Below are 19,029 nucleotides of genomic sequence, written 5' to 3' on the forward strand. Positions count from 1 at the left end.
ACCAGTGACTTCATGAAGTTTCTCCGGAGCCACCTGCATCCTGCTGCTCTGAAGTCACTTCCTGCCTGAGGTGTGGAGGCGGCAGGGAGAAACCAGGAAGCCACTAATAATATCAAGAGGCTGGGGCGTGCATCTGTGCTAGGGATCTTAATGCTCGGGACATGCCTCCATCACCAAGGAAAATGGATAGGATTTTGGTTCCCTAAGGCCCACAGGGGCTGGCGGTGGCACTGAGAAGACTGAGTTGGAACTAACATGCCAGCCCACCCTCCCCCAGCAAGGGTATCTTGAATCTATCCAGGGTCCAGTGCATGCATCTCTCCCACCCTTTCCCCTGTCCTGTATGTGTGCTGGGCGCGGAGATCACTAATTTTGATGTTACCTCCCTCTGGGCCTTAAATTCCTCGTCTGTGGAAAAGTCAGTTACCACGATCTCTGCAGCTGCCTCCCACATTGAAAGTTTGTAGTTGTCTTAGTCCGTTTTCTGTTGCTTATTATAGAATACCTGAATCTGGGCAATTTCTAAAGAAAAGGAATTTATTTCTTACAGTTACGGACACTGAAAATTTTGCCCAAGGTCAAGTGGCCACATCTGGTGATGCTCTTCTGGTTGGAGGGGGCTCTCTGCAGCGCAGGGTATCAGCTGAGGGGTAGCAAGTGTGCAAACATGGCCAGCTCAGGCCTCTCTTCCTTTTCTTATAAAGCCACCAGTTCCCCTCTCATGATAACCCATAATCCAAGAATGGCAGAGACCCCAGGATCCAATCATCTCTTTGTTGTTGTTGTTGTTTGTTTTTGTTGTTGTTGTTGTGAGATGGAGTCTCGCTCTGTCTCCCAGGCTGGAGTGCAGTGGCGTGATCTCAGCTCACTGCAAGCTCCGCCTTCTGGGTTCACACCATTCTCCTGCCTCAGCCTTCTGAGTAGCTGGGATTACAGGCACCCGCCACCACACCCAGCTAATTTTTGTATTTTTACTAGGGATGGGTTTCACCGTGTTAGCCAAGATGGTCTCGATCTCCTGACCTCGTGATCCACCCACCTCGGCCTCCCACAGTGCTGGGATTACAGGCGCGAGCCACCGTGCCCGGCACCTGATCATCTCTTTAAAGCCTCAGCTCTCAATACTGTCATGTTGAGGACCGAAAGTTTCCATATGAATTTTTGGAGGAGACATGCAAACCATAGCATTCTGTCCCTGGGTCCCCAAAACTCATGTGCTTCTCACATACAAATACATTCATTCCATTCCCGTAATCCCAAAGTCTTCACTCATTGCAGCATCAAAGACTCACCTGTGAGCTAGTTATCTATTTCCAAGTTATGAAACAAGTTATCTACTTCCAAGATATAATGGTGGGAACAAGCACAGCATATACATTCCCATTCCAAAAGGGAGAAATTGGCAAGAAGAAACGGGTGAAACAGGCCCCAAGAAAGTCTGAAACCCAGCAGGGCCAACATTACACCTTTTCTATTTTTTTCTTTTTTGAGACACAGTCTAGCTCTGTCGCCCAGGGTGGAGTGCAGTGGTACAACCTTGGCTCACTGCAACTTCTGCCTCCTGGGTTCAAGCGATTCTTCTGCCTCAGCCTCCCAGGTAGCTGGGATTACAGGTGCCCACCACCACACCCAGCTAATTTTTGTATTTTTAGTAGTGATGAGGTTTCACTGTGTTGGCCAGGCTGGTCTCGAACTCCTGACTTTGTGATCTGCCCGCCTCGGCCTCCCAAAGTGCTGGGATTACAAGTGTGAGCCACCGCGCCTGGCCAACATTACATCTCAAAGGTAGAGGATAATCTTTTTTGACTACATGCGGAGCCTCCTGAACACAGGGTGGGAGTTGGCTCCCCAAGGCTTCAGGCAACCCAGCCCCTATAGCTTTGGTGGGTGGGTTGGAGTCTGGTGCCTGAAGTTTCCTGGGAGCGGGGTGGGGCACTGCCTGCTGCCTGTGACTCCAAAGTTCTGGGGGCCTGGTGGTGGTCCTGCTTCCACGGCTGTACTAGGCATTGCCCTCCTGGGGACTCTCTGCATTGGCCTTGTTCCTATGGCTCCACCAAGGACTACCCCAGGGGGGGACCCTGCAGTGGCCTCGCTTCCACAATTCCAATAGGCACTGTCCTGGCAGGCACTCTCTGAGGCAACTTCAACATCACATTTCTGCTGGGCATTGCTCTGGTGGGGGTTCTCTGCGGTGGCTCTGCCCCATGACAAGTCTCTGCCCCGGCCCCTAGGCTTTCAACAACGTCCTTTGAAATCCGTGTGGAGGCTGCCAAGCCTTCACAGCTCTTACTTTCTGCAAGACTGCAGAATTAGCACCACAAGGATGCAGTAAAGGTCTATGATTTGCACCTTCTGGAGCTTCAACACAAGCAACACACACACACACACATAAACACACACAAAAAAGCAACACCTGGGGCTACCTAAGCTACCACGAGGCTGGGGGGGGACCACAGAGTGCTACATTGGGGTGTGGGGTGTAGAGTCCTGAGGTTGCCCTGGGCAGTGAGCCCATGGAGAACACGCAGGTTTCCCCTGAAACCCTCTGTCCTCCAAGGCCTCTGGGCCTGTGATGGGAAGGGGCAGCCTCAAAGACCTCTGAAATGACTTCAGGGACTTTCTTCCATTTTCTTGAGGAATAGCACCTGGCTCCCTTTTAGCCATGTTAATCTTTTTAGCAAGCAGTGGCTTGGCCACACCCTTGGATTCATTTCCTGAAAATGCTCTTTCATTCTCTACCACATGGCCAGGCTGAGAATTTTCCAAATTTTTCCACTCTGTTTCTCTTTTCTCTGTGAGATCATCATAAGCAGTTAGAAGAAACCACACAGCAGCCTCAGCATTTTGCTGCTTAGAAATTTCTTCTGGCTGCCAGATACCCTAGTTCATCACCCTCAAGTTCAGCCTTCCACAAAGCCCTTGGGCATGGACACAGTTCAGCCAAGCTCTTTGCCAGTTCGTAACAAGGATGGCCTTTACTCCAGTTTTCAATACCTTGCTCCTCTGTTCCATCTGAAAGCTCACCAGAATGGCTTTTGCTTCCATATTTCTTTTTTTTTTTTTTTTTTGATGAAGTCTCGCTCTTTCGCCCAGGCTGGAGTGCAGTGGCACTATCTCAGCTCACTGCAACCTCCGACTCCCCGGTTTAAGCAATTCTCCTGCCTCACCCTCCCGAGTAGCTGGGGTTACAGGCGCGTGCTACCACGCCCAGCTAATTTTTGTATTTTTAGTACAGACGAGTTTCACCATGTTGGCCAGGATGGTCTCAATCTCCTGACCTCATGATCTGCCTGCCTCAGCCTTCCAAAGTGCTGGGATTACAGGTGTGAGCCACTACGCCCAGCTGCTTCCATATTTCTATCAACATTCTAGTCCCAAACACTTAACCAATCTCTAAAGAATTCCAAGCTTTTCATAGTCTTCTTGTCTTCTAAGCTCTCACCAGAATCTAGGCTTTTTCTAGCTTACTCCTCCAAATGCTTCCAGCCTCTGTCCATCACCCACTTCCAAAGCCACTTCATCATTTTCAGGTATTCATTAGCAGCAATACCCCACTTCTGGGTACCAATTTTCTGTCTCATCCGGTTCATTTTCTGTTGCTTACAACAGATTATCTGAAACTGGGTAATTTGTAAAGAAAATGAATTTATTTCTTACAGTGTGGAGGCTGAGAAATCCAAGGTCCAGGGGCCTGACCCTCGAGTGAGGGTTTTCTTGCTGATATGGGCTCTCTGTGGTACAGGGTGTCACATGGCAAAGAGGGCTGGACATGCTAATGTTCTAGGTCAGATCTCTCTGAAAAAGCCAGCAATTCCTCTCCCATGATAACCCATTAATCTATTAACCTATTAGTCCTTTATGATGGGGTTAGTCTGTTAACCTATTAATCCACTATGGTGGGCTAATTCATGGGGATTCATTAATCCATTAATCCCATCCAATCCCCTTTTAAAGGTTCCACCTCTCAGTACTGCCATGTTGGGGATTAAGTTTCAATATGAGTTTTTGGAGGTAACATTCAAACCATCGCAGTGGTTCTTTCTCAATCTTTTTAAACCCATGACCTGGATTTGATTTTTTTTTTTTTTTTTAAATCAAAAAACAAAAACTAGGCCGGGCGTGGTGGCTCACGCCTGTAATCCCAGCACTTTGGGAGGCCAAAGCAGGCAGATCATCTGAGGTCAGGAGTTCGAGACCAGCCTGACCAAAATGATGAAAGCCCATCTCTACTAAAAATACAAAAAATTTAGCCGGGCGTAGTGGCAAACACCTGTAGTCCCAGTTATTTGGGAGGCTGAGGCAGGAGAATCGCTTGAACCCAGGAGGTGGAGGGTGCAGTGAGTTGAAATCATGCCATTGCACTCCAGCCTGGGCGACAAGAGCAAAACTCCATCTCAGAAAAAAAAAAAAAAAAACACTAAACTAAAACCTTCCTTCACCTCCCACTACAGCAGCTTATCCCCTGTTGAAAATAAGACCAATAAGACCAGCTATTACTTGGCTCCTGCTGCATGTCAGGACATAAACTAAGCATTTCAGTGCACAGATTTTCTAACTGAACCCCACGGGCAACCCTTAATAGTAGGTACTATTAACTCCAATTTACAGATGGGGAAACCCACTGAGAGATTCAGCATCTTGATGGAGTTAAGTAATGAAGCGAAGATCGGAACTGTGGGCCGGGCACGGTGACACACACCTGTAATCCCAGCACTTTGGGAGGCCAAGGCTGGTGGATCACTTGAGGTCAGGAGTTCGAGATCAACCTGGCCAACATGGTGAGACCCTGTCTCTACTAAAAATACAAAAATTAACTGGGCGGTTGTGATGGGAGCCTGTAATCCCAGAAACTCAGGAGGCTGCAGCAGGAAAATCACTTGAACCTGGGAGGCGGAGGTTGCAGTGAGCTGAGATCATGCCACTGCACTCCAGCCTGGGCCACAGAGCAAGACTCCGTCTCAAAATAAATAAATAAATAAAAGACTGGAACTGTGATCTGATTCTAAAGACCGAGTTCTTAATCACTATGGAATACAGCCACACCAATTTCTGCGTCTTTGGCATATTCCCCACCAGCTGACATTTTGACTCTTAGAAAGTATATGTGTGTATTATTGATGATTACTTTTATTTCCCACATATAAAATTATTTAAGGCTCAATATGTTTTTTAAGACTACACAGCCTCCCTCCCTGCCTCCGCTTCTTGTTTGCTGCTTTCCCCAGTAATCTGGGAGTGAACCTTGAGTCTACAGTTTCCAGGTCAGGGTCTGGGAAGTATGGCTTATAATGAAGGAACAGGAAATCCAAGCCGTTGGTGTTATGGAGACTGGGAAGGACTGGGGAGTGTTTGCTAGGGGCCTGAGGACTAGTTGGGTAAGAGGGGGCTGACTGCTCCAGTGGCCGCGGTCATAGTTTCTCTCTTTAGTCTACCCCACCATCAGAGCAAAAAAGGTGGTTAGGAAGTGGTTGTTACTAGAGGGCAGAGGAAAAGGTTCCAGCCCCAGTGAGGAAGAGGCAGGTGGTGGTGGTGGGGCCCGGCCCTGTGTGAGCTTACAGCCGCCCTTCCTCTCCTCAGTTATTTTTGGTCTCTGTGACCTGTAGGTTTCCTGTTAGTGGGAACAGAAGTGACAGGAACGAGTTCCCACTATAGAAATGAACGCCGGGAGTCCAACTCATTCCCCTTCTCTCTTCCCTTAGCCTTTGAACTTCTCAGGGATCCAGGCCTCTAAGACAGCGTGTTAGTGGCTTCAGGCGCTGCGCCAGACACTTCCTTTGAGTCTCATCTCCTAACCCCTCCCCTATCCCCAGTAGGGCCTTGCAATTCCTGGACCCCTCGTTAAAGCAAGACAGTCCTTTCCTCTGCAGAACCAGTTTACCCACCAGTAACCCTTCCGTGTGGCTCTGGGTGCTGAAATGGGGAGGAGTTGGCCGCCAGGTGAGCAGGAGACAGAAGCACCCCGGAAGCTTCCAGGCAGTCCCCGCGTCACGTGGGGCTCTACCTAGTCGGCCTCCTAAGGCCCCTCCTTTTACGCATGCGCCCATTCACTGCCGGGTCCCCATCTATGCCTGAATCCCGCCCTGCCCTTCTGGTTCCGCCCCTGCCCGGGAGCCCCGCATCCTCATTGGCGAGCTCTGGACGTGGATGTTGGCCAGGGTGGCCCGGCGCGGACACCCCAGTGATAAAATGGACCATCCACGAGGAAACTAGCGCGCTCCAGGGGTGTGGCTCAAATCGCAGTTCCGCCCTCTGGCTCCCAGCCCAACACCGAACCGGGATCGATCTGGCGGCGGCTTGAACTAGCTCAGCTGCGAGCTCGCGGAACCACGCCTCCGGGAGACTCTGGCCCGGCCGGCGCGGGCCTGGTCTTCAGTCCTATATCGCCCCCGCTTGGGAAAAGGTGCAGGGGCCTCTCGCCGCCTCGTCGGGACCGTCCTCTCTACCTGCCTCTGCAACCCCTCTCGGCCCCGAGCCACCCAGCAGCGGGGGTGGGTGTGCAGAGGTGCAGCGTCCAGAACCCGGCTCCCGCAGAGGCTCGGGGTGGCAGCAGCCCTGTTACGGCTTAGATGGCGCGCAGGACCGAGCCCCCCGACGGGGGCTGGGGATGGGTGGTGGTGCTCTCAGCGTTCTTCCAGTCGGCGCTGGTGTTCGGGGTGCTCCGCTCCTTTGGGGTCTTCTTCGTGGAGTTTGTGGCGGCGTTTGGGGAGCAGGCAGCGCGCGTCTCCTGGATCGCCTCCATAGGAATCGCGGTGCAGCAGTTTGGGAGTGAGTGCGGCGCCTGCATCTGGCGGACTGCGACCCTCGGAAGGGAGAGGGAATGCGGGGACTGGGAAGGAGAAGGGCGAGGGGCGGGAGATGCTAGGCGGGGAGACGCCTGAGATCTTCTCGCAGCGCCCCTTCCACTTCCTCAGGCCCGGTAGGCAGTGCCCTGAGCACGAAGTTCGGGCCCAGGCCCGTAGTGATGACCGGAGGCATCTTGGCTGCGCTGGGGATGCTGCTCGCCTCTTTCGCTACTTCGTTGACCCACCTATACCTGAGTATTGGGTTGCTGTCAGGTGAGAGCCTGCACAAGGGCAGGAGAGTCAAATGCTTAGATCTTTGAATGTTCATCTCCTTCCTGCTCCTTGCAAAGGGTTCAGGGAGAAGCTGAGGGAAAGTTTAGCTAGCACCTGTACCCAGAAGGGAATTCTTAATAGGAATGACTAAACCGACAAACATGATGAGGAATTAGGAAATTCAAGGATGATGCAACCTGGCCTGGCGCCGTGGCTCACGCATGTAATCCCAACACTTTGGGAGGCCGAGGCGGGTGGATCACGAGGTCAGGAGATCGAGACCATCCTGGCCAACATGGTGAAACCCCGTCTCTACAAAAAAAAAAAAAAAAAAAATACAAAAAATAGCCGGGCGTGGTGACAGGCGCCTGTAGTCCCAGCTACTGGGGAGGCTGAGGCACGAAAATGTCGTGAACCCAGGAGGTGGAGCTTGCAGTGAGCTGAGATCGCACCACTGCACTTCAGCCTGGGCAACAGAGCGAAACTCCATCTCAAAAAAAAAAAAGAAAGAAAGAAAGAAAAAAAGGTGCTAGGTACTGTGACTGTGAAATCGATATCATTATTCTATTTACAGCTAAGGAAAAGCTCTAAAGCTTATACAACTTGGCAAATGAAGGTCACACAGCCAGAAATGGTAGAGCCCAGGTCTAACTCCAAAGTTCTGTGCTAATTACCTTACAAACTTTGTCTCTAATCTTCCACAATCCCAAAAAGTGTATTATTACATTTTGCAGTTGAGAAGGTTGAGGCTGGGAGTGTTAAAACACACAAGGTTACACAGCTAGAAAGTATCCAAGCCAAGATTGTATCCCAGGTCTGTTGGACTCCACAGCAAGTGCTACATTCTGCTGCTGGGCAATGCGGGGATTACTGGGTGCCTTGAGCTCCCTAAGAGTTCCTAACCCCACTTCTTCCTTTTTGACAGGCTCTGGCTGGGCTTTGACCTTTGCTCCGACCCTGGCCTGCCTGTCCTGTTATTTCTCTCGCCGTCGATCCCTGGCCACCGGGCTCGCCCTGACAGGCGTGGGCCTCTCCTCCTTCGCATTTGCCCCCTTTTTCCAGTGGCTCCTCAGCCACTACGCCTGGAGAGGGTCCCTACTGCTGGTGTCTGCCCTCTCCCTCCACCTGGTGGCCTGTGGTGCTCTCCTCCGCCCACCTTCCCTAGCTGAGGACCCTGCTGTGGGTGGTCCCAGGGCCCAACTCACCTCCCTCCTCCATCATGGCCCCTTCCTCCGTTACACTGTTGCCCTCACCCTGATCAACACTGGCTACTTCATTCCCTACCTCCACCTGGTGGCCCATCTCCAGGACCTGGATTGGGATCCACTACCTGCTGCCTTCCTACTCTCAGTTGCTGCTATTTCTGACCTCGTGGGGCGCGTGGTCTCTGGATGGCTGGGAGATGCAGTCCCAGGGCCTGTGACACGACTCCTGATGCTCTGGACCACCTTGACTGGGGTGTCACTAGCCCTGTTCCCTGTAGCTCGGGCTCCCACAGCCCTGGTGGCTCTGGCTGTGACCTACGGCTTCACATCAGGGGCTCTGGCCCCACTGGCCTTCTCCGTACTGCCTGAACTAGTAGGGACTAAAAGGATTTACTGTGGCCTGGGACTATTGCAGATGATAGAGAGCATCGGGGGACTGCTGGGGCCTCCTCTGTCAGGTAAGTGGAATGGGGTTCCCAGGGGGTGAGGGCTGCCATGTTGCACAACTAGGGGAGGGTACTATTCTCATTCCAGTGTATGTGAATATTGCCCTCTGGTGTAGTACAGTACACAGCCTGTGTGGCCAACCATAGCATCCCTGAAATGGGTCCATGGGGCAAAGAACTTGGGGCTGGGAAAGTCTGAGCGGAAAGACAGAGAAGCTAAGTGGAACCTTTGGCAGGGCGCCTATAGCTTGGGTTTTCAGAGGACCTGGCAGAACCTGGCCAGACACAGACGTAGCATTCCACTGTCCACCCTTTCCTTTGGCCCACTGGGCCCCAAACCAGGTATCTGAGGCACCTGGTCAAAGTTCTGCTGGCTCAGGTTGCCAGAAGTTTCAGACCTTTATCTCCTCTTACCCATTAACTGAAGCTTTGGAAAGGCTACAGTTGCCAGAAAGAAAGGCCCAAGTATGCCTCACTCAATCTGGATCTCCAGATCCCTGCAGGCTGGTTTGGAGGTCCTTTCTGAAGGCGGGGAGGTGGTTGAAATTAACTTTTGAGGCCCTTTTGGGAAACCAGAGTTCTCAAGTTTATCCAACTCCATGGGAGTTCTAACTCCTCTGAGATGATAAGTCTTCCCTCCACCCAAAAATGTATCTGAGACATCAGCCCCAGTAAATAGATCACTCATGTGTATTGTTTTTCTCTCTTGGACCTAGGCTACCTCCGGGATGTGACAGGCAACTACACGGCTTCTTTTGTGGTGGCTGGGGCCTTCCTTCTTTCAGGGAGTGGAATTCTCCTCACCCTGCCCCACTTCTTCTCCTGCTTCTCAACTACTACCTCCAGGCCCCAGGACCTTGTAACAGAAGCACCGGATATTAAAGTTTCCCTACCGAAGGAGGGGCTGGAAGAGGACTGAACTTCACAGAGTCAGGCCCGGAAAGCCAGAGCTTGACAGCTCCAGGTCTTCTCTTGCCACGTCTTGGTCTCCACAGAACCACAGTGCCTTAAGATTCTCCATCTGCCTCCCCCTAGAGCAGGCCTGGGGCTCCTGCAATGTGTGTGCCAACCCTTTGTATTTTTGTATTTTGTTGAGGACTCTTATTTATCCTCCTTTACTGTCCTAACATTTTCTTTTTTTTCTTTTTCCCGAGATGGAGTCTTGCTCTGTTGCCCAGGCTGGAGTGCAGTGACATGATCTCGGCTCACTGCAACCTCCGCATCCCGGGTTCAAGTAATTCTCCTGCCTCAGCCTCTCAAGTAGCTGGGATTACAGGTGGAAGCCACCGCTCCTGGCTATTTGCCTTTTTTTTTTTTTTTTTTTTTTTGTATTTTTGGTAGAGACGGGGTTTCATCATGTTGGCCAGGATGGTCTCGAACTCCTGACCTTGTGATCCACCCTCCTCAGCCTTCCAGAGTTCTGGGATTACAGGCATGAGCCACCGCACCCAGCCTCTCCTAACCTTTTCTAAAGGACCCAGGAGTTTTAAAGGATCCGGGAGTTCCTGCTTCAGTGAGTGTGAATCAACTGTGAAAATCAAAGGCCAAGAGACTTATCATGTTTTATATACCATCTCTAGTGTTGCCTCCCAAGTTTCTTCTCTGAAGATATATGTTTGGGAAACATGACTGTCTCTTTGAGATAAAATCAAGTAAGAAAAATAGATAATAATCACAACCTCAGAATGAGCTGGGGCCCGTATGCTTGGGTTGGCCGAATGGTGTCATGCCTGGAAGTGGAGGAGGATGTCCAGGAGCTCTGATGACCCAAGGCATTTTAACCCTGGACTCTGCTCTACAGGCCGCCACCACATACCTCCCTCTTCCCCATTATCCCTGTGGCTTAGAAAAGAAATTGAGGGCCGGACGCAGTGGCTCACACCTGTAATCTCAACACTGTGGAAGGCCGAGGCGGGTGGATCACGAGGTCAGGAGTTTGAGACCAGCCTGGCCAACATGGTGAAACCCCGTCTTTACTAAATACAAAAATTAGCCGGGCGTGGAGGCATGTGCCTATAATCGCAGCTACTGGGGAGGCTGAGGCAGGATAATTGCTTGAACCCGGGAGGCGGAGGTTGCTGTGAACCAAAATTGCACCACTGCACTCTAGCCTGGGCGACAGAGCAAGACTCTGTCTCAAAAAAAAAAAAGAAAGAAAAAGAAAGAAAAGAAATTGAGAGAATGCTGAGGACACAGGTTATAGATGTGTGGATAGCTTTGGTAGAACTGAAGTCTGAGCCTAGGATTCTTGTATTTCCCTCAGGCTCATAGAAGGAGATTGAAATGCAGGGAAGAGTTAGTCTGGGAGGTCTGGGGACTAGGGTAAGGGACATGAAGATGGGGCAGATAGCACCCACGAGCAACCCACCTCCAACCCCAGCAACACACTGAAACCGGCTGCCAGACAACTTTGCAAAGATTCCCTGTTCCGGCCAGGACTTGGGCAAAGAGAAATGGGTTGCCTGGACAGACAGTCGCCCTTCTTCATACCCAGGGCCTCCTGGGATCCTGTTCCTTTGAACCAGCCTTTCTGGCTGTCTTAAGTAGAATATTTTCAGGGTCCTAGATTGGTGAACAGTTGGAGGTTTCAGGAAAACCCAATAAAAATTCTTTATTGGGGGAGGGGCTCAAACAGGAAAATAATCAACAAGTGGTGTCCAGAGTGGAGCGAGGGCCTCCTGGGGACAGCAAGACTGCCTGGGGAGCGGGAAGCAGCTCCCCCCTCTCTGGGGGAGGCGTGGCTGGAGGGGAGGCTGGACCACAGGAGGGCAGCGCCTTGGGCAACCCTATGTAGATGAAGCTGCCGGAGAGGATCAAAGAGCCAGACACGAGGAAAGAGGTGGTGAAGTCTCCTGTCTCATCCCTTAGGAAGCCTGAGGAGATGGGTAAGGGAATTTAGAAGACCCTAACCCCAGGGGCAGAGGATAGTTGTAGGCAGATCTGCGAGCTCAGGTCCTTACCTGATAGGGGAGGGCCCAGGAGCCCTCCGAGGCTCATCAGCATCATCACCAGTCCCGTGGCCTGCACCACACCTCCGATGCCCACCAGCCCGGGGAGCACACCGAAAACCAGCGGGGCGTAACTGCCCGCGCTCAGCCCATAGGCCACAGCCGCGGCCAGCAGGGGACCCCCCCAAGTCTCTTCGCCCCCCACCACGGGCACCAGTCCCACTACCCACAGCCCCAGCCCAGTCAGAGCCCCGAATACGGCCAGCAGCCGCGGGAGAGGCACCCAGCCTTGGTCTGCCAGCCACCCGCAGACCAGCCGGGCGCCCGCATCGCCCACCGCAGCCACGGCCACCACCAGCGCTGCCCCGTATCCCCCCAGGCCCCGGTCTAAAGCGTGGGGGGCCAAGTGCACGTAAGGAACGAAGTACCCGCCCCCAACCAGGGCTGTGCCTAGAGCAAAGATCGAGAAGGCCCGGCGTGTGAAGAGTCCCAGGCCGAGGGCAGCTAAGGGACTACGCGGTGGGGCTGGGGGGTCGCCAGGAAGGGCCAGGGGTAGCAGCAGGGCGCCACAAGGGGTGAGGTGGAGGGTGATCGCGCCGAGAAGGAGCAGAGCGCCCCGCCAGCCGAAAGTATCGAGGAGAAGCTGCAAGGCAGGCGCCAGGAGCAGCGAGGAGGCCCCGTTGCCAGTGAGCGCCAGCCCCACCGCCAAGACTCGACGGCGGGAGAAGTAACGCGAGAGGGTGCCTAGGGCAGGGGCGAACACCAGGGCCCAACCAGAGCCTGCGAATGAATGGGAAGGGATGGGGGCCGGCACTGGGGACGCCCTCCCCAGCATTCCCAGTCCTGCTCTCCGCACCAGGCCCTCGCCTCTTTCGCTACCCCAGTCCCATAAGCTCCTGTCCCCAGTTCACCCTGAATGACCCGGGCATCCCCCTTCCCTCACCAGCGAGGAGGCCCAGGCCGAGGTAGAGGTGCAGCAGACTGCGGGCGAAAGCCGAGAAGACGAAGCCCAGCGAGGCGAGGACACCCCCAACCATCACCACCGGGCGGGCTCCCCAGCGCGTGCTCAGGGCGCTGCCCACCGGGCCTGGAAGGGGGCGGAGTCAACAAAAGACACGCCCCCGGGCCCCCAAACTCTCTCCAACACCTCTCATTGGCTGTTTACCTCCCTCCAACTAATGGTTCCTCTCCTTGACCTTAAGATGCACTCTTTTCTAGAGCCGGTCGTCCTTTCTCAGGTTGTCGGGTAATCAGGGGGGTCTCCCATCCCTCCACTCACAGCCCCTCCTCCCCGTTCCCGTCTCTCGCCTCAGAGCCCGCCTCACTGGCTGCCTGCTGCACCGCCAGGGCCAGGGCGCTGATCCACGCAGTGTCCTGGGCGCTTCGGTCAAAGTGCTCCGCAAGGTCAGGGAAGGCAAGGCCCAGCGAGCGCAGCAGCCCGTAGGACAGCCCGTTCACTGCGAAGGCTGCGGCCGCCACCACCCAGCCCCAGCCCCCGTCCGGGGGTCCGGCGGGCTGGGGGGTCATCGCCGTCTGCGGGGGTGGGCAAACACCTGTGAGAGAAGCCTCTACGCCTGTGCTTCCGCTGGGAAGCTGGCATCCCTGAGATCCAGCCTCTGGCTGCTCCTCCGGGGTGGGCGGGTCACCCCGAGCGCGATGGCGCAGAGCAGAGGGAGCCGGAGCCAGGCCTAGGGCTGGAACTCCCGGGTCCGCGCAAGGTACCGGGACGGGGACAGCCAGATCCCCCAGGCCCGGGGCTCCCCGTCCCACGTACACTCCTTCCCCCTTACCCGACCTCTCCGGGCTGTGCGGGGAGGGGAAGGGCGAGGAAGGGCTGGGCCCGGCTTTCTCTCCGCTTCCCAGGCGGGCGGGGGCCCCGAAGGGGAGCGAGAGCAGCGATGGAGCCCAACTTGGACAAGCTCTCTCGGTAAACAGAGATCACCACAGGGGCCCGAGCCACCTGGGACGCCGGGGGTACGGAGGGCGGGGGCGAGCTGAAACAACCAATCAGCCAAGCCGCGGGTGAGGCCAGACACCAGTCCCACGGGGATTGAATTATGTACACACACAACCCCCAGTCCCGGGGAGGGAGCGGAGAGGAATGAATGCCGAGGGGCCCTGCCCTGCTCACACCCATGCACCTGCTGCCTGCTGCGCGCAAGGGAGACACGTGGATTGCAAACCCCAGCGAGCCCGAGCCCGGGGTCCACCGCCAACGCGGGGAAATATGGATGGTCCCAAAAGCCTGAGGGGATGAGTAGTTTTGTTTTCAGGAACGTTGCTTAGGACCAGGTAGACCTCGGATATCAGATCACAGACTTCCACTGAGTGCCAGAGCTGTGCTTAGAATAGCAGACCCCCAGGCCGGGCGCGGTGCACACCTATAATACCAGCACTTTGGAAGGCCGATATGGGTGGGTCACCTGAGGTCAGGAGTTCGAGACCAGCCTGGCCAACGTGGCGAAACACCATCTCTACTAAAAAAACAAAGAAATTGGCCAGGCATGGTGGCACGAGCCTGTATTCCTAGCTACTCTGGAGGCTGAGGCAGGGGAATCTCTTGAACCCAGGAGGCAGAAGTTGCAGTAAGCCAAGATCATGCCACTGCACTCCAGCCTGGGCGACAGAGCAAGAGTCTGTCTCAAAAATAAATGAATAAATAAATAAAATAACAGGCCCCCAAGGATAGAGGGTGAAACAGGACTCTCTCAAAGTGAAGACCTGTGATGTGCCAGGCACTGTTTACACATGCTATCATTTCATCTTATAATAACCCTATGAAGAAGTTGTTGCTCTCTTTTATTCATTTATTTTTTTTTAGATGGAGTCTCACTCTGTAGCCTAGGCTGGAGTGCAGTGGCGAGATCTTGGCTCACCACAACCTCTGCCTCCTGGGTTCAAGCGATTATCCTGCCTCAGCCTCCCGAGTAGCTGGGATTACAGGCACATGCCACCACTCCTGGCTAATTTTTGTATTTTTTAGTAGAGATGGGGTTTCGCCATGGCCAGACTGGTCTGGAACTCATGACCTCAGGTGATCCACCACCTCGGCCTCCCAAAGTGCTAGGATTACAGGAGTCAGCCACCGCGCCCGGCTGGTGTCGTGCCTCTTTTATAGATGCAGTAACTGAAGCTCACAGGGAAAAAATGGTGTGAATATTTGAATTTAGGTCTGTCCAACTGTGGGACCTACAGGGAGAACAATCCCGGAACTGAAACAAAATCTGGCACAGTTAAGAGAAATATCCTGGATACAGCTTGATGCAAACTGCCCTGGAAAGGGCGGAACCATTGCAGGGACAGAAAACACAGGATTCTAAAATAAGGGGTCACTGGGAATAGAAAGGATTCTTGAGATCAGAATCTCTAAACACTTAGGTTAGAATTTTATTTTTTACGTATGTATGTATGTATTTATTTATTTATTTACAGAGACAGGGTCTTGTCCAGGCTGAAGTGTAGTGGTGCCGTTATGGCTCCCTGCAGCCTCGACCTCCCAGGCTCAAGCGATCCTCCAACTCAGCCTCCCGAGTAGCTGGGACTACAGGCTCCACGCCACCATGCCTGGCTAAATTTGTTCATTTTTTGTAGAGAGGGGTCACAGTATGTTGCACAGGCTGGTCTCAAGCTCCTGGACTTCAGCAATCCTTCCACCTTGGTCTCCCAAAGTGCTGAGATTACAGTCTACCATGCCTGGCCAGGTTAGAATTTTGAAAGCAAAGTAAGAAATCAGGTCATGGAACCCAGGTATTGATTTTTTGAAACACTTTATAGAAAATGTCCTTTTTGACAGGTTGACATTCTTTACCTCAGCTGTTTGAATTCCCAGGTGTGTTCTTTGGTTTAATTATTAAACATACAATAGAACATTCAGCAACCTAAGTTGGGATCATGCATCCACCAAGCCACATGATGGCAGTGTTTCCTAATTGTTGGGAAAGAATCTGCCTGTAAAGACAAGAAAAACGCTTCTTAAGGAGCGAAACTGTAAACATGAAAAACACAGCATGACCTTCAACGGCTCTCCACTGCCTAAAGAGGGAAAAAATTACATTTCTGTACTCTGTACAGGCCTTTTACAAGAATCAAAGGCAGACCTAGGTTACCGTTCCAAACCGTCTCTCCTCCCTCCCTTTTGCAGCCTCCCATCAGCCACTATCTTCTCTGCTCCGTGGACATGCCTAGCTTTTCCTCACTCCTCAATTTTTGCAAATGTCATGCTCTCTGCTTGAAACGTCCTGTTCATGAAGGTCTAAGGTGACAGACACACCTTAGGAAAGTGGCCCCACCGGTTTCCCAGCCCGGAGTGCTGTTGTGAAAGCAGGTCCTCAGCCACCGGGGAGGGCAGGGATCCTGCCTCCTGAGAAGGCTGCTGAAGACTCTGCTCCAAGCTAAACGAAATCACTGTCTCCCCATGGTGAGGCAGAAATGCAGGGCACTCAGAGCGAAGACCGGGCCCTCTGCGTCTGGGAGTTGTGCTAAGTGATGCTGAGCACCTTCGCAGGATGCTTACGAAGCCAGAAGGGTATCCTAGAGCCTGGGACTGGGGCTGTGCAAGGGTACATTCCTCTTCTACCTCAGGCTCCCTATATTCTTAGCAAAACTTGTCATCTTTTGCTGACAGAATAAAATAGCACAGAGATTAGGAGAATAGACTCCCAAGTTAGATTTCCTGGGGTTGAATTCCAGCTCTACTGTAGGATCCAGCCCTACGGGGCTTAGGGGGTGTTCTCCCCGTGTGCGGAGATGAGACTGTAATAAATACACAAGACAAAGAGATAGAAGAAAAGACAGCTGGGCCCTGGGGACCACTACCATCAAGACATGGAGATCAGTAGTGACCCAGACCGGCTGGGCGTGCTGATATTTATTGCATACAAGATAAGGGAGCAGGGTAAGGGGCATGGATCTTCTAATTGATTGACAAGGTGAAGCAAGTCACATGATCACAGGACAAGGGTCCCTTCCCTTTTAGGTAGCCGAAGTAGAGATGGAGAAGGCGACATACGTCAGCGTTTTCTTCTATGCACTGATAAGAAAGATCAAAGACTTTAAGACTTTCACTATTTCTACCTCTATCTACTACGAACTTCAAAGAGGAACCAGGAGTACGGGAGGAACATGAAAGCGGACAAGGAGCGGTGACCATTGAAGCACAGCACCACAGGGAAGGGTTTAGGCCTCCGGATGACTGCGGGCGGGCCTGGATAATATCCAGCCTTCCACAAGAAGCTGGTGGAGCAGAGTGTTCCCTGACTCCTGCAAGGAAAGGACACTCCCTTTCACGGTCTGCTAAGTAATGGGTGTCTTCCCAGACACTGGTGTCTCTGCTTGACCAAGGAGCCCTCAAGCAGCCCTTATGTGGGCGTGACAGAAGGCTCACCTCTTGCCTTCTAGGTCACTTCTCACAATGTCCCTTTAGCACCTGACCCTACACCCGCCGGTTATTCCTAGGTTATATTAGTAATGCAACAAAGAGTAATATTAAAAGCTAATGATTAATAATGTTTATAATAATGACTGATAATTGTCCATGATCATCTCTATATCTAATTTGTATTATGACTGTTTTTATTCTAACTATTTTCTTTATTATACTGAAACAGTTTGTGCCTTCAGTCTCTTGCCTCAGCACCTAGGTAATCTTTCGCCCACATTCTACTACTTAGTAACTATATGATCATGAGCAAGTGTGACTCAATCTCTCTGTGCCTCAGTTTCCTCATTTCTACAATGGGGATAATAACAGTAGCTACCTGATGGGTTGTTATAAGAATTAAATGAGTCACTGTGAATACATATATAAGTAAGTAATGTAGAATGGTGCCCAAATATGACATGCGTTAGAGCTCATTGCCGCTATTTTCTTTTTTCTTTTTTTTTTTTTTTTAAGATGGAGTCTTGCTCTGTCACCCAAGCTGGAGTGCAGTGGCCTGATTTCTGCTCACTGCAAGCTCTGCCTCTCGGGTTCATGCCATTCTCCTGCCTCAGCCTCCCAAGTAGCTGGGACTACAGGCGCCCACCACCATGCCCAGCTAATTTTTTGTATTTTTTTAGTAGAGACGGGGTTTCACCATGTTAGCCAGGATGGTCTTGATCTCCTGACCTTGTGATCTGCCCGCCTCAGCCTTCCAAAGTGCTGGGATTACAGGCATGAGCCACCACGCCTGGCCTCTTTTTTTTTTTTTTTTGAGACAGAGTCTCACTCTGTTGCCCAGGCTGGAATGCAGTAGCACAATCTAGGCTCACTGCAACCTCTGCCTCCCAGGTTCAAGTGATTCTCCAGCCTCAGCCTCCCAAGTAGCTGAGATTACAGGTGCCCGCCACCACATTCAGCTAACTTTTTTGTATTTTTAGTAGAGACGGGGTTCCACTATGTTTGCCAGGCTGGTTTTGATCTCCTGACCTTAAGTAATCCACTCACCTTGGCCTCCCAAAGTGCTGGAATTACAGGTATGAGCCACTGCACCCGGCCTCCATTGCCGCTATTGCTGTGAGTTGAGGAACCTGGCTGGACCCAACAGCACCGCAGCCCTTCCCCACCTGGCTACTTCTGCTAATGCCTCAAGGTCAAGGCAGCACATTGCCCTGGTAAGTTCTCAGTAGCGCCACATGGGTTATAAAATGTGAATGGCTATAAAGAGATTCAGTGGAAATTTCTGCTTTTTTTTTTTCCTTTCTTTTCCCTTAGCATTTTCCAAAGTTTGTGCAAAAATGGTGGTCTCCCTGTCTTAACTCTAAAAACAAAAGAGAAGGCCAGGTGCAGTGGCTCACACCCATAATCCCAACACTTTGGGAGGCCCAGGCAAATGGATTACCTGAGGTAAGGAGTTTGAAACCAGCCTAGCCAACCAACATGGTGAAACTCTGTCTATACTAAAAATATAAAAATTAGCCGGATGTGGTGGCGCATGCCTATAATCCCAGCTACTTGGGAGGCTGAGGCAGGAGAATCACTTGAACACAGGAGGGGAGGTTGCAGTGAGCTGAGATCATGCCACTGCACTCCAGCCTGGGCAACAAGAGCAAGAATCCGTCTCAAAAAAATTAAATAAGGCCAGGCGCGATGTCTCACACCTGTAATCCCAGCACTTTGGGAGGCCAAGGCAGGTGGATTACCTGAGGTCAGGAGTTCAAGACCAGCCTGACCAACATGGAGAAACCCTGTCTCTACTAAAAATCCAAAATTAGCCAGGCGTGGTGGCGGGCACCTGTAATCCCAGCTACTTGGGAGGTTGAGGCAGGAGAATTGCTTGAACCTGGGAGGCAGAGGTTGCCGTGAGCCGAGATTGCGCCATTGCACTCCAGCCTGGGCAACAAGAGTGAAACTCCGTCTCAAAAATAAAAAATAAAAATAATAAAATAAATAAATAAA

General features: G+C 52.2%; 2 protein-coding genes across 2 annotated transcripts; one reads left to right on the forward strand and one right to left on the reverse strand.

The window, feature by feature from the left end:
* The first annotated feature begins 4,194 nt into the window (after positions 1-4,194).
* LOC105473076 (solute carrier family 16 member 13) lies at positions 4,195-9,952 on the forward strand. Its single transcript, XM_011726694.3, has 4 exons — positions 4,195-6,765; positions 6,912-7,055; positions 7,981-8,718; positions 9,423-9,952. Exons 1-4 carry the CDS (start codon positions 6,567-6,569, stop codon positions 9,623-9,625), a joined length of 1,284 nt encoding a protein of 427 aa, XP_011724996.2. The 5' UTR covers positions 4,195-6,566; the 3' UTR covers positions 9,626-9,952.
* A 947-nt stretch (positions 9,953-10,899) lies between these two features.
* On the reverse strand, positions 10,900-13,758 carry LOC105473079 (solute carrier family 16 member 11). Its single transcript, XM_071082262.1, has 5 exons — positions 13,445-13,758; positions 12,980-13,187; positions 12,598-12,741; positions 11,667-12,434; positions 10,900-11,579 (listed from the first exon to the last, which is right to left on the reverse strand). Exons 2-5 carry the CDS (start codon positions 13,179-13,181, stop codon positions 11,350-11,352), a joined length of 1,344 nt encoding a protein of 447 aa, XP_070938363.1. The 5' UTR covers positions 13,182-13,187; positions 13,445-13,758; the 3' UTR covers positions 10,900-11,349.
* Positions 13,759-19,029: the final 5,271 nt, after the last annotated feature.

This window comes from Macaca nemestrina, chromosome 17 (assembly GCF_043159975.1).
Source record: "Macaca nemestrina isolate mMacNem1 chromosome 17, mMacNem.hap1, whole genome shotgun sequence".
In the NCBI taxonomy this organism is placed as follows: Eukaryota; Metazoa; Chordata; class Mammalia; order Primates; family Cercopithecidae; genus Macaca; species Macaca nemestrina.